Source organism: Falco peregrinus, chromosome 11 (assembly GCF_023634155.1).
Source record: "Falco peregrinus isolate bFalPer1 chromosome 11, bFalPer1.pri, whole genome shotgun sequence".
NCBI classification, from domain to species: domain Eukaryota; kingdom Metazoa; phylum Chordata; class Aves; order Falconiformes; family Falconidae; genus Falco; species Falco peregrinus.
The window spans coordinates 16,621,048-16,636,742 of NC_073731.1; the positions used below are offsets into that span (position 1 = coordinate 16,621,048).

The following is a 15,695-nucleotide window of genomic DNA, read 5'->3' on the forward strand; positions in this document are numbered from 1 at the left end:
TACCACAGTAGTCCATAAATATGCTGCTGGAGACTAGGACTTAGCAAATTCACCCTTCAAGTGTTTTCTTGTACACTCCATATTAGGCAGACCTAAGAGTCCCAGAGTCTGCAGCTCTCCAAGCTGCATCACAGCAGACGTCACTGCTCTTCCTTTGGGTTGCTATAATCTCCTGTTGACTGTCACTATTACTTACTTAAGGGGGGGTGGGGGGGTGGTAAGGCACTTTGTTCAAGGGTGCTCCATTTTTTGAAAGGCTTGTAATGACTGCCTACTCAAATGCTTTTTCTACCTTTAGGTCTGTCATCTCTCTCACAAATCCAAGCCCGTTCTCACCAGGGGAAACTGCAGAACTGTACTAGTACAAAGATGTTCTGCTTGCGCTAAATTTGTGGAGCAGAAGGATACATTCACTGCCAGAGAAAGGAAGCACCCCCCTTCCCCCTCCCGCAAAATGCTATTTTTTGCAGGCGTTGTCATATCGTATCCCCAGGAAGAGGAGAGGGCTGTGCTAGAAAGTCGTCAGATCCACATTTGCTTCTGTTTTACTCTGTCCTTCACAGCACCGCTGTAACAATTTATCAGTACAATGGAGGGCAAGGCACAACACACAGGCAGGGCAGACTCCTCTAATGAAAACAAATCCTTGCGAGAGGAAAAAATAGTTTAGATCTGCCTCCTAAAACCCACTCCCACCACAGCAATGTTTTCATCACTACTTACATTTAGGGACATAAGGGTACTCAGAGCTGTAAAGCACATCATTTGTGCTGAACAGTCGCAGTATTTTGCCCAAAATATCTGTAGTCCAAAAGCCCAAATGAATAAAACACCATAGGAATCAAGAGATATAATTAGGATAAATAAGATTTTGCGCTTACAGAGCGCCCGTCATCTGAAAGTATGTGCAGAGATTAATTAAGCTCCACAAACCCCAGATGAAGTAGATTAGTAGCTTCATCCCTTTACAGAGGTTTAGAGCGAAGTGTGACACATAATCACAGCTGAAAGTGCAGCGGAGCTGGCGGTGCCCGGGATGGGAGAGCCAGGGCTCCACCTCCGCTCCAGCCCCCTCCAGTGAATTGCCTTCCATGGAAAATGCCTGAGCTGCAGTCCTTCGCTCTCTGGAAGAGGAAGGACCCACCCTGTTGCACAACAGAAGCAAAGCCCTAGCCTGAAGTGTTTTGATAAATACCATGAAACCATGCTCAGCTTGGAAAGAGAAACCAAGAGCTCACTCGCTCTCATGCATTTGCTTTGGGTGCTCCCGCTCACTCTAAGATGCCAAGAAATCCCTCTGCATCAGCAACTCCCCAAAAAACTGTCCTAACAACATGGCTTGTGGCTTCAAAGGTTTGGAGGACATGGCATACATAGTATCTTAAGTACTTTAATCTGCAATGTTGGTTATCATTTTCCCGTTTCTATGTATTTTACTATATCAGAACTCAGAAGCCACACTGACCTAGGATCACACAGACACAATGTAATTAAAAACTATAGTCAATACATATATCAAAACCTTAAAAGAACCCTCCCTTGAAGCAGGTTTTACATTCAGAAATTCTGGATAATAACTATAAAAAATAAACACATCTCATACCATCCAAAAATATTTAAAGTAACAAACTTGATGTATATATGTATTTAAGAAAAAAAAACCTTTTAAAAGTAGTGTTACTAGTAAAGCTTAAATTGTTTTGTATGTCAAAGAACAGTTAGAAATTCCCTTTTCTGTCATTGTCTACTGAAATTCAAGTTCTTACAACAGCAGTTTCTCATAGATTCCCTTTAAGTAGTACCTGTGATAATGAAAAATATTCTCAGTATCACAGAAGTAGTACAACTATCCACTTAATCAAAACTACCAAGTCCCTAACTCTGCTTATCACCTCTGCCAAAATAAAACAAGTGCAGGAGGAACATCAAATGCAGCCAGGAAGAAAAAAATCTCCAGGACGGATAAAAACAGGTTGCTCATTGTGTCTGTAGATATAATTATCCACCTATTACACTCAGGGCAAACGCACAGTTGTCCTAACTACAGGGCAATGCATTTTAATTGTGATGTTAAATTCTCTGTACACAAATATAAAAAAAAACTGAGCAAGAAATGTCACTAAAAAAATGGAAACAGACCACGGCATACTTATCTACAAAATGGCAAACAAATTGGATAAAGTACAGACATAAAGCAGCTCCTTAGATGATAAATTACTCTATTAATGTGAAAACTATGCTCTTTTGTGCCCACATTTAAGCACAGAAAACATTCTAACTTCAGCTTTCAAGGTAAAAATGCTTTTAATTAGGGGCTAGCTACCTTACAAGACACACAGACCTTGGTATGATGGAGCTATGATAATTTACCCATGCTGAGAATGTGCCCCATGATTTATATGATTACTTCATGGCAGCATGAAACAAATCCCCAAGGAAGTAACGCATGTCATCCTTGAAAATATTAAGCAATCAAGCCATGTTTTTATTATGTGAATGGATGCCTTTGAAAACAAGGATGCATGCACCATACTGTGAGGTAAAATGAAACAAATGAACAGAAATAATTCATTTCCATGTTCTAATCAGTGGAAACTGTAGTCTTTCAAATTATACTGATGCTACCAAATGTGAGTCTAGAGACAATAGGTTGACTCTTCTACTAAAATGAACGTGAAATTGCATCCTAAATACACGATGAAGGCCAAATTAAATAGTCCAAGGCTCTTCCTTTGTAAAGGCTCTTTCTTTTCATTCAGTCCTTGCATCCAACTGAACAATTAAGAGCAAAAGATTGAAACAAAGCATCATATAGTTTTTAAACGCTCAAATCTAATCAAATCCAATATAGTTATCTTAGGCAAAAGGAACATAATCTATAAAAAAATCCTGTCTCAATCAACCTCTTCATCTTCTAGCATTACCAGCAGAGAGAAATTTGTGTTCCACCAGCTAAAAGGAAGTCTCTGGCAAGCACAATGAAGAATATATATCAACAACCAGAACTGCATGCATGCTTCCTGGCTGTGTTGTATTCACAGACTGGGATACTGACATCTCTGCAAGGACCCAGGACAACACTGTTACACGGCTCCTATGAAATCACCATGCATTCATTAGAGGTGCTGACCATAAAAAAAAAATAAAAATTACAAAAATCTAGTCCCTACAGGCACAAGGAGATGGAAACAGAGCTGTGATAATGAGAAAAGGCTAATACAAAACATTTGAAATAGAACACTGAATTTGTATGAAAATTTATACTATATACTATATAATATATATAATAACTACATGAGTAGAGGACCACAGGACAGTGAGGTTTTTTAACACTGAGTCTACAACACTGCCTTTGAAGCTAAGCTAATTTGTTGTAAGTGCATTATTTACTCTAGCCTTTTCACCTTAAAAAGAACTGTAAGAAGTTTAGAGAGAGGCCACAGCAATAATGAAAGGAATGGGACTGGTTCAGTGACAGGTATCTATGAAATCAGTAATGGGAGGGAGGATGAATAGTTATCAGTGGTATGTTATGTCTTCCAAAAAAAGAACAAGGTGCGTCAACATGGCTAGGAAGAGCTGCATCAAGAACATACAAAATCTGGCAATTCTTTGTACAGCAGAAAGCAGACCTGCAGGTCTCCTTGCTGAAGGGTACTATGAATGCTGAAAGCTGACACAGGCTCAAGACAAGTTCAAGAAGGAGAAATCCACTGTGAATTACTAAGGAAGAAGAATCTACACCTACTTCAAGGATGTCCCTGAGCTAAGTCATAACCTCAGAAGTACCATATATGTCTGCCCTGCTCTTGTTCTTTCCTAGGCACTTCCTTTTGCTGCTGTTGGAGGGAAGAACTAGTTGAACCTCTGGTCTGACCCAGTAGTCATGCCAACACTACACTTAGTATCTACCTGCAGAAAAAAATTCCTGGTAGTAGCTTCCAATTCACTTTGCGGCGGGGATGACTGGATGGAAGGCTGCTTTGCTAAAAAGCACCTGTTGGACAACAAGCTGGCCATGAGCCAGCAAGGTGCCCTGGCAGCAAAGGCAGCTAACAGTATCCTGGGCTGCATTAAGAGGAGCGTTGCCAGCAGGTCGAGGGAGGTGATCCTTCCCCTCCACTCAGGACTGGTGAGGCCATACCTGGAGTACTGTGTCCAGTTCTGGGCTCCCCAGTACAGGAAGGACACGGACATACTGGAGAGAGTCCAGCAAAGGGCCACTGAGATCATTAAGGGACTGAAGCACCTGTCATACACTGAGAAGCCCAGAGAGCTGGGACTGTTCAGCCTGGAAAAGTCTCAGGTGGGTCCTTACCAATATGGTTAAACATCTGATAGTAAGGTGTAAAAAAGACGGAGCCAAACTCTTCTCAGTGGTATCCAGTGACTGCATGGGCACAATCTGAATCGCAAGAAATTCCATTTAAACATGAGGAAAAGCTTTGTTTACTGTAAGGGTGATCAAACACTGGAACAGGTTGCCCAGAGAGATTGTGGAGTCTCCATCCCTGGAAATATTCAAACCCCAGCTGGATACAGTCCTGATACCCTGCTCTAGCTGAACCTGCTTGAGCAGGCAGTTGGACTACATGATCTCTCAAGATGCCTTCCAGCCTCATCTGTTCTATGATTTTGTTATGTGCCTGACTGTATTCACCATAGAAACTTCTCCCCAGAATAAACAGGCCTTCCTGGGGAAAGGCCAATACCTACACTAATCTCAGGAAAACCAGCCTGCAGTCAGTTTGTTGGCCCAGCTTAGGTGCCTTATACTCAGGTGAGTGGGAAGCTTGTTCTTCCATCTTCATTTGGAGGGTACCACATGAGTGCTCAGCCCTTCTGCATGGCTGTCAGTCTCATGTTTTGTGGTGCAGGTGACAGTCTAAGAAAAAGCAGAACTCTCATGATTAGCGCAACTGGCATTACCTGTATATTCTATTTGACTTGACTATGGAACAAATTCAAATACATTTTCAGTAGATTATGTTTTCCACCCATTTATGTGGTCACAACAGAACACAGGAACACATTATGAAGACTGCTTTCCATTTCAACCTTCAGAAAAACTCACCGAACAAAACCCAATATATATTTCACTTTGTTTTGCTATCAGGCATAATGATGAGGCAGTGCAGACAGCTCTGAGACATTCTGCTAAGAACCATATCATCCTTGCCCCAGCCTTCAAGAGAAGTAAGGAATCATTACAATCTTCCACTGCAATCAATAAGACTCAAGTATGAGTCAAGTGAATTTTTTTTTCTTTGTTTTGACAGTATTTTTTGTTGTTTTCATTAAATCTGGCACTGGTGGAGATGAGGATGCCCATTTCCTTCCCTTTTAAATACACGATTCTCTTTCTTCTTCCCTGAACTAATACATGCTGAGAATTGCTCTAATGCAGCAAAATGCTATGTGAAATGCATGCTGGGCAGGAGTCCTCTGAATATCTCAGTATATTTTCAGTTTATCTTGCAATATTATGTATGGAGCTTCAGGACTCAAATCCAACATGCTGGCATTGATTTTCTCCTCTGAATCAAAAGGGAAAATGGTACTGAATGAACTGGGAACTAGCAAATTTCAGTGTCCTTCTCTAGTGACACATAGGTAGGTGGATTTGTGTATCACTTTAAAAGGAGGTGTCATCTGCCCCAGCTTATGTTATATTTTCTGACTTGATTGGGCACATGTCAGTTTTGTTATCACCATCCCATAGCTGTGTGCATCATGATGTTATATAACCAAATTTGGTACACACTGAAAGAAGTAAGTCATAGTTATTTGGTTTTGTGCTATCAGAGATTAGCATCTGGCATGGCTGACTAGGCACAGTGTAAGACAAAGGGATATGGGCTAAGCTCTTGTTTCTGGACCAATGAAGATACCTACTCAGTGGAAACTCCATCAGCCCCCCCCCCGGGAGGGAGATGTGCTCTATGATCTTTGCAAGGAGGCCCCCCCGAAGGAGCTTGTGAAAGGTATGAAGGAGAAAAGAACAGGGCTGTTCTAGTAAAGGGAGGGAAGACAGAAATGTGAGACAGAATGAGGAGAAATGTGGAAAAAAGCCCCTAGCAAATCATATTTCTTGAAGAGAGCTATGGTCTTACAGTATGTGCAGTTTCTAGGGGCCAATCCAAACTAATTGTTTCTGACAGCAAAGAGTTGTTCAATCCAAGGAGTAGCTCCACACTTCACCAGGAGTATTTGGCACATAAGTACCCTCCCAATAGCCCCAAAACCTGATATATGTGTTTTTTCCAAACTTGCTCAACAAATGTGCTTCCTTAGATTAGGTGCTAGCCCATAGTATTTACTTTGTAAAGGCCATTGTTGGAGTCTTAATACAGGTGTAAGCATGCTGTGGTATCACTTACAAACTGCGAGTGCTAGCAAGAAGCAGCACAGCTACGTAGTATTTTCAATGTGCCTGTGGTTTCCTAACCACAGTATCTGACACCCAGTGCCAACAGCTCCCACGATGAAGCAGGACCCGCTACCCACCTCATCAGATGCTGCCTGCACTGCAGTCCTGCTGTACAGTGCTGCTCTTCCATGCAGCAGCGTGCTTTACATGGAAAGCACACTGATCTGACAGATAACGTAAACACCCAACAGTCACAGTAAAACACAGCAATTCTCAGCTATGCAGAGAAGGAGCTTGTGTTTATTACGGCAGTGGCCCTATCCTGTGTAAAAGTGAAGTTACTGACACCCAACGGACTCATTCATTGCTAGATCTATGCCCTTCATTTAAAGCCAGCAACGCTCTTCAGGTTGGAATTTTCCAAATATAGCTTTAACAACCCAGTTCTGAGAGCCCAGGGGAAGAGACATGACTACTTTGCTAATTGATGCTGATACACCAGAGGAATCATCACTGTATACAGCAGAGTTTTCCCTTAAAGCGGACTAGGTCGGTTGGATGGCAACTGCATTAAGTCAAACGGTAATTCTCCTAACCAGACCCTCTTTCCCTAAGTTATTACACAATCACAACAGTATTACTACAGTAGGAAAACTATATGCTCAAATGTTTGGGGAGACCAGCACTGAAACAGCATGTGTGAATTTAATTTCAGCTGCCTATGTGTCTTGCATAGTTTTAAGCCACTTAAAACTAGCTGATAATCTAGTTTGGCATCTTGCATAATTCAAGACATAGATCTCCCCCTGGTAGGGGACTGAACATACTGTGCTCAAGAACTTGCATTTTCAGTAACAGTACAGGTAGTACTTGGCTAATACATGCCTTTCAGAAAGGTATACAGTCTTCTTCTGATGGCCTTGAGGAAATGCAGAATTTACCACTTGTTACATATCCTCAATTGCATAAACCCAGTCTTAAGTTCTCCATGGGGACACCATCTCATTCAGTACACAGGACACAATCACTTAGCTAGCAGCCATTCAGTATTTTAATTTTGCCCTTTTTATTTGATGCATAGCCCTAAAAGCCTTGTTTACTGAACATTATTCCAGCTCTGTTCTGAAGGCAGAATGATTAATTTCTTTACAGGCTTTTCTATAGTGCTCATCAGATGCTTCGAACTTGTTATGTGCAATTTCCTAGCTTTTGGAAAAGCATACAAAGGAATGCCGTTATGTGGCATCCTGTAACTACTGCCATGATTCATATCAGCAGGGATAGACCAGACCTTTGGTATCTTAGCTAGCAGGTGTGAACCACAGGCTGCCAGCATGGCCGAGCTAAAGGACATGAGGCACATGCTTTAGGAAGTGATTTTCACTGATACTAAGATTCAGAATTTTAAGGAGACTGAAGGCTATGGAGTAGAAGTACTCTTAGAGGTTCATGCTCCTTTGTCTCTCTTGTAAGACTGACCCCTTTTAATTCATCCTCTCCAACACGTGCACCCCTCAACCCATGTGTCTCAGCCTGGCTCCTGAACCCAGTCTTATTCTTCTTATTGATCCAGTCTTACTAGTGTTACCTATCTTATCTTATTTTCTGTCTATCCTTATTTCTCTCACTTTATTATTGAGGTTATCTTTCCTCTTCCCTACTTGCTTATGGACTAAGTGTCTGCCCCAAATTCCCCATCTCACTGTCTTTTTCACCTCTCCTAACTTTCACTTCCATCCCTTGACTATGAGATGATGAAGCTTACTAACGTTTGAGGGGAATGAACATTCACAGACTCCTTAGAGGTCTCAGAAACACATATCTACTAAGCACATATAAAACACGTTTTTTTAAAGGTTGTAACTTGAATAGCCTAGGAAGGATTTTCTTAGGCATGGTAAAAAGCACATTAATATGTTACAAAGACTACCCATTCCTGACAAAACCTGGAGACACTAAAGCACAGTAAAGATGTCACAGAAGTCTTTAAGAGCTCTTCTTTAGCTTCATTTTCAGAAACAGTTAAGTCATGTTGGGTGACATTTTCTAGAGTAAACTGGGCCAGAGCAGATGTGCATCTCAGAAATTTTTATTCCAAATTACTATAGTTTCAGAAAATTGCAAGCAACTGAAATGGGCAGACACAGTATGTGGCTCTGCCCATAAAATAAGACAAAAATGAAAGCTGTTATCATGTTGGCATCTAACTTAATGCTGCTCTGGTATCGGTGACTTGTCTGAAATCGTGACACTAACTGAGCTAGAATGCCATTCTTTCTTGCCCACTTTTTACCAACTGGTTTTGTAAAGGTTGGATCACAGCAACAAAGTAATATTATTGCCCCATATAAGCCTGATATGTGCATAGCTGTTTTGTAACCTTCTCCTGACCTATTTATTTGCTAGTTTTGCACTGAACATTATTACCAAATATCTTATCCCTTGCCTGTAGGTCCTATTTTCTCTCAATTATAATTTCACTTTACATTTGTCCTCTTATGCACTGCTACCCCTTCAGTTTTGGAGTTGCAAGGCAAACCTCATCAGGACCAAATTTATGCCAGGAATGCTAGCAAAGACACAAAGTGATCACATGGATATAGAATTCCTGTAAAAATTAATCAAGAAAAACTTCCAAAATCTAAAATCCCAGAAAGATCTAGTAAGGGCTACGGTTAACAAGACCTATCATTGATGAAATATGATTAACTATTCTGATTTCAGAAGAGAAGTGGGTTTTAGTCTTCCACAAGGCTCCCTGTATTATTGTTATCATTACTAAGCTCTAGGCTCTGTGTCTGTAATTAAGTTTGTTTTGAGGATGGTGCAACATAAAAAATATTTGCTGGGTAGGAATGTTGCCAAAAAACCTTACAAATGTGGGGCCACTGCCCCTACACAAGGTTGGAGCTAAGCTGCAGCTTAAGACAATAACAAATTATTTCTATTGTAAAATCATAGTTTATCTTGATTTGAGTAGACTCAAGACTCCAGCCCAAGGTTTACAAACCCCATATATATCTAATATATCTATTTTCTATTGTTATTTAGTTCAGATCTTTCAAATATCAGTGTACTGCTTACTTAAAATGCGTAACAGTTAGTAGGAAAAGCAGCAAAAGACAAATCAGTGAATTGACTTCCAAAATAATCAGCCTTTGTCAATTAAAATATTTACTTTGACACAAGTACTAATTAGTTAAAAAACATTCAAACCAGTCTTAAAGTAGAGGTTCAAGCTCCCAATTTATTCTTGGAACAGTCACTTGCTTTCAGGATTAGGAAGACAGCGGCATCCAGAGCAAGCGTGAGCCCTCTCCCCTCTTATTACAGTTAATCAGGAACATAAATACTATAATGGAGCTGAGCCCCTGCAAACTCACCAGGCTGTGCATAATTTCCACTCCAGCTGGATTCACTGTGAGCGCTTCATCATACAATTGCCTAGCCTCCTCCAAGTTGCCTTTCATCTCTGCCAGCCTCCCACGCATGTACAGTACAGCATGAGATGTGGGGAAAAGACTAGCTGCCTCCTGGATACAAAAGCTTGCTTCTTTGAGATGATGTTGTTCCATGAAGAGTTCAGCTAAAAAAAACCAAAACAAAACCCAAATAAAAAAAAAGGAAACCAAAACCCCACCCTACCATTAGTTGAAGTCAGAGACCTTTCTTCACATGAATTGTGTATCATCTCCCATCTCCCTTAAGCATTATAAAATATGAGGCCATGATCCTCCACAGTGCTTACTACTATGGTTAGTGCTTACTACTATGGTTAGTGCTTACTATCACAAATGGATTCACTGAATGGATCTATTTTAATGCTAAGACTCTATATAGACATTCATGGACATCTTTAGGTGTTATTCTGACAGAGGACAGCCTTGAGGATTCCTCCATTAGGAATGTAAGCAGTGCTGAACTGAGCCCTAAAGAAGCAGGGCTGGTAGCCACTTGGAGCCATCCTAAGTATTTCCAGATAATCGGGGGGGGGGGGGGGGGGGGGGAAGAACAGAATAAGCCATCACTGTCTATAAGGAACTTCAAACATGTCAGAGTAATGGGATACATCTGACTGAGCTGGACATTAGATAACTTAATTAAAAGAGCACTTCCACACTTTAAAAGATTATTAAAAGTGTTTCTCTCTGCTTATTTGTCTAGTTTATGAAATAGCTGTCTCTTAACTTTTCATAGACTATTAAAATCAAGAGGCTTTTTTTCACAGATATACTTACATTGTGTATTCACACATTTACTTCCTCACACATACTCTACAGAAAAACAAGAGAGTGCTCTTGGAAGAGACTTTGCACAGGCATTTACTTCCTTCAACTATCAGCAACTACCTTACTGGTTTTCTTAGGGAAAAAAAAAGTAACAGGCATATTAATGTGCTTGACTGTCAATTTGTTAATCAAATCATTTCTCATGTTAAACCGATTTCGTTAACCATATAATTTCTCCATGTTAAACAAATTTCATAACATACCTCATAGTTAAACTTTAACAGTTCTCAGGATTTGGACTAATGATCATTGTATGTCCATTCTACAACCTGTTTGTGTCCTATATGGTATCACTGCAAAAACTCAATGTTGTCTTTTTTTTTTTTTTTTCTAACTGATACAGTAATGCAGTAAGTATTGACAGTTCAAGAGTCCAATTCAAAATCACTAATTCAGGCTCCAGATTTAGATGAGTAATTCTGAAATAAGACACAACCTTAAATGCCCTGACTTCTAAAGGTAGTGAATATTCTCAAGAAGCCTCTGTAGAGGGGGGAAATTAGCCTGAAAATTCCTCTTAAATAGGTTTAAAACTCTGCCAGTTTAAAAACACTGGGAGACCCAGATGACCATGGGGACTTGGCATGCTGACATGGAGTTTCCTGGGTAGAGGTCTGCAGAAGAGCATCTCAAAGGCAGTCCTGCCTGACAATGGGAAGGCTCCTCTTTGGCCTACCTGACATACCTTATTGACATAAGACTGGGACCACAAATAGCACACTGAAAACAATCACGTATTGAAACGACAGCGTGGCTGAACACTGTCCCACTTCTGAAGTGGTCATTCTAGAAGAAGCGTGAGACATTGTCGAGAAAATGCTCCAATATTTCTTAGCCATCCCTAGGTTATGCTACAGATAAATGTCATTCTCCAAGGCTGTCAACGTAAACAAAACTAGTTCCTTGGTAAAAGCTATACTCTTTAAGAATGACTCACTTCTCTCTGGTTAATCATAAAATCTCAGCATGCATCCCTTCCCTTGGCTCCCAAGAAGTTGCAGCTATCTATAATAACAGAAAGCAAGGCTGTGTACCTTGTCAAGCTGAGCATGTGCACAGCCTTATTCAAAAGTTTGTGGGAGGACAGTATTTTACTCTCACTTCCCAAGGAACAGAGCATTTTCCTGCCAAGTGCTGCATAGCAGCTGACGCCGTGCACGTGGCAGTAATGAGGATGGGGATGTGCAAAGTGACGATTCAGAGCCTGGAGATAAACACTCCATTTGCCAAGTTAGCACAAACGAAGGGGTGAAATCCTGGCACTGTTTGAAGTCAGCAGAAGTTCTGGATATTGCCATATTAAAAGCTCTATTAGCAACCAACAGCATAATGTGACTTGTTTCATTTCAGAAAAGAATCAGGAGCAAGGGGGTTTAGATATGAAATCACGCACAGCCAGTGTTTCAATGCATACAAAATGGAGAGTACTTATTCTTTCAATAGCGCCTGTAAATCCTCTTCAGTAATAACAATTATTTAGAGGAAGAGCAGCAATGCAGAATCTAAATAAGATCTACAAATTGTATTTTATGGTATGGTAATGTAGCATATTAAAGTTCAGTCCATTTCTTTGCAGGCTCAGTAGTCAATAAAAAGTGATTTAAGGTGTGGGAGGCCTAATTTGCATAAAAAAGAATGAGAGAGGTGCCTTTGGGTTACGAAAGGAAAGGATTGCACCCACCCAGCTAAAAATAGACATTAAGGAAAATCATTTAGGCCTGCTTTAAAATGTGTTTTCTGTAAACCCATTTTTCACTTCTATTACATACTCATTTTATTTACAGATTAGCAAGATACACTTACACAACATGGAATGAAAACACAGCTTGAGGCAGAAATCAAACCCAAAAAACAAGGACTCATCACATTTATCATGGTAATACTACTGCCTCCTTGATAGTACAGAAAGCACTGAAACACCTCCTTTGCATTACCTGGGTTAGCAGCTTCCTATCCAGTGGATTATTCAGCATCTCTCCATCATCACTTAATCATGCTGTAAATAAACATCTAACCAAATTAGCAGCCCTCACAAGGAAGTTCTGTTACAGAGGCATGACACCCAAGTGCACTCCAAAGCAGAGGATATCTCCTCAGGCAAACGCAGGTACACAGGATCTGTAATTCCTACCCTGTGAAAGGTTCAATGCTTTAGGGAAACCATTCATAAACCTCCTGTTGTTGGTACTGATGTTCTTTGCAACTTATAATCTAAAGGCTATGTTTGCATACTTCCTTGCCCTCTCTCACTTAATACCATCTTCACAAAAACTTAAATTTACATTCTGTTTTGAACTAAGTACATCAAAGGTTCTGTGAATGCTATGAGCAAAGAGAGGTATCATCCTGGACGTACCACCTCCTCTATTAGCCTCTCTGGAATAATGCTAGAAACTCTGAGTGTGAGTGATTATTAGGAAATATTTCAGCATTTTTACCTATAGGTACAGGCTGAGAACAGTGCACTGCATGGATGGGCAAAGACAGGATGAATCACGCACTGTCTCCTTTCATTCAGTATATGAAGCTTGAGCCTGTACACACCAAGACCACAAGCAGCTATCCAGCTGACTCCAAGGTCCAGCCTAGCACGATTCATTTCTTTCTCAAATCCACCTTACGCTTCCCATCTGTCCTCTCTGGCAGTACTGTCCAGCCTGCTCTGCTGTTCTTCCAAACAACTGTTGTCTCCTCTTGAGGCTATGGCCTCCTTTGTCTTGACCTGCAATTAGACTTACACTGACACATCAGTCAACACTGGGCCGGTCCCCAAGAGCAGCACGCATCTCCACTCAGATTATCATTAGATGCTAACATGAGCTCCTAGTTCTTCCAGCTGTTTCTGCTGGCATTTAAGCTCATCTAGTGAAGTGAAGATCCTTAATCAAGTGAGAATTGCCAGAAGCATATAATCTACTTGCTCTCCAAGACCAGTAACAAATGCACAGACTGAGAGCACTTTCCAGAACACTAACAAAACTGGGTCTCCTACAGTCAGGCTTCCTTTTTTATCTCCATGATAAATTATTTGACAGAGCTGTTAGGGAGTCCATCAGAGGAGTAACAACAGTGTAACCTAGTCACATTTGCATCACAGTGCTAGTCTGAGGAACAGAGTTGCTTGCCATCACCTTGAACACCGACTCTATTCCCCATTTCCTAGGTGTTTCAAAGCAGTATCAAGAGTATGCTCGTCACCACAGAAGCAGCAACAACTGTAATTCTAGAAAAAAAAAATCAAACTGATTTTTGCAATGTGAACAACCCAAGAGTTAAATTTTTACTCCTTGCAAATCACATTTGGTGTCATCCAAGACACAGCGGTTGACTCCCACAAGCAGACTGCTCCACATCACTCGGTTGTGTGTGCCTGTTGGATCTAAAGCACTTGTCTGCTCTTGCCCACCCCAAAAATGCTACTGCATAGCAACACAGTCAGCGCAATGCAGATGCCCAGCAGGATGGTACAGCGGAGAGCTGCCCTTCACACTTTAAGAAGGTGAGAGCACCTGTGAGGATGTGTCAGGAGGAGATTTCTGTTCCACATCATCTGCCTTCAGGAGCTATTAATGCTTGTTACTGCAGCAGCCCTTCGCCAGCTGGAAAGACCCACTCCTCTGAGACAGCTCTGCCTTGAGCTGTGAATACAGAGCTATTACTGTGACAAAGGGTACCCCCGTTGCCTTGCCTTTCTGGCAGGTAACATTTAGTCATTGTACCATGTTATGACACTATCCTGTATGCAGTAGCTTGACAATTCACAGGCAGATTAGATGGAAGGTTCCTCAAGCTGTATCCTGACTGCAGTCATTTTGTGTGATGCAAACCTTCCTTCAGAAATGAAGAACAGCAACTACTACCACTTGTTCCCATCCACTTGAGCTCAGCCACTTGCTCTTTTGAATGAGGCAACAGATTTACATCCTCAAAGGCTGTCTTTGCATGCAAACTGGTAGTTAACTGGAGTCCAGGGACCACTTTAAATTTCCAAGCTTCAGGTCTCACAGGGGCTGAAATGGCCACTAAGCTTCTTTATTTACATATGCAGCATTAGAGTGAAAGTTTCTGGAAGCAACACAGGACTAGCTCAAGCTACCTTCTACGCTAAATGGTGCAGTCAAAACATTACTTGAAATTCTACAAGATAGCTGGTTCCTTCATGTGAAGTGGGGCCCTGCTCACTGGTGAGGACACAGCTCTCTCCCAGGTGGGAGAAGCAAGCCACCAACTTGTAGGCAATAAGGCCACCACTGATATGGGTGACATAAAAATGCTTTTGTTTGAAGGGCACCTCTTGGATTCTCTCATGTATTCTCTCTCAAAACACCTCTAACTGGCTTATATATTTATATTTGACTTCTATACTTACAGAAGTCAAAGAAATGACTTCTAAGTCTTCATATTCCAGTCCAGTCAAGGATAAATTAGTCTTTTCAGTCTCTGGTGTGAATAGATGTCATGCTTCCTTTTTCGTGACTGCATGCACTTCATCACTTGCCCAAAAATTACTGAGCAGCTGAGGAAATGCTAGTATTTGGTACCCTCTGTCATCCTCTAGGTACCACTGGCAGTGCAACAGGTTTCTCTCTGTCTCTTGGCAAAGGATCTACAGACTGTTTAACAAAAAGCATTGCTAGCTGCTGTCTGTTTCCTTCACAAGCAAGTGTTCAACACACACGCGCATGTTTGCATGTCCCAGATTTCAAGAAATGGCATGTGCTCTTTGAAGAGCACCCATGCCAACGGATTATCAATCCACAAAGTTTCATGTCCTGCTCCAGCAATGAGAAATACCCAGAAGCCTCAGGAATGGGGGAGGCAATCCAAAACTCCCAGTACCAATGTAAGGCCAAGACTCCTTTTGACTTTTTAAATTCATTGGTGATAGAAAACACACTAAGCCAAGCTGGAGAGTGTCGATCAAAACCTAGTATCCCCCTGAGGACATTCAGGTGAAGAGAAATGGGAAATTTGCCGATGCTTAGCCTACACCAGAAAAGCCTGTTGCTAAAACAGGAGGCTTAGCAGAACCACTG

The 15,695-nt window shown here is 41.2% G+C and overlaps 1 protein-coding gene across 5 annotated transcripts in view; it reads right to left on the reverse strand.

The window, feature by feature from the left end:
• TTC7A (tetratricopeptide repeat domain 7A) overlaps positions 1-15,695 on the reverse strand; it is a 172,642-nt gene that overhangs the window by 30,688 nt on the left and 126,259 nt on the right. For 4 of the 5 annotated variants that reach the window (XM_055815977.1, XM_055815976.1, XM_055815980.1 and 1 more), the window contains one exon: positions 9,754-9,956. The exons of the other annotated variant lie outside the window; for it this stretch is intronic. In XM_055815977.1, coding sequence (XP_055671952.1) covers positions 9,754-9,956 — 203 coding nt within the window. The remainder of the gene's footprint in view (positions 1-9,753; positions 9,957-15,695) is intronic. 5 annotated transcript variants of the gene reach the window in all.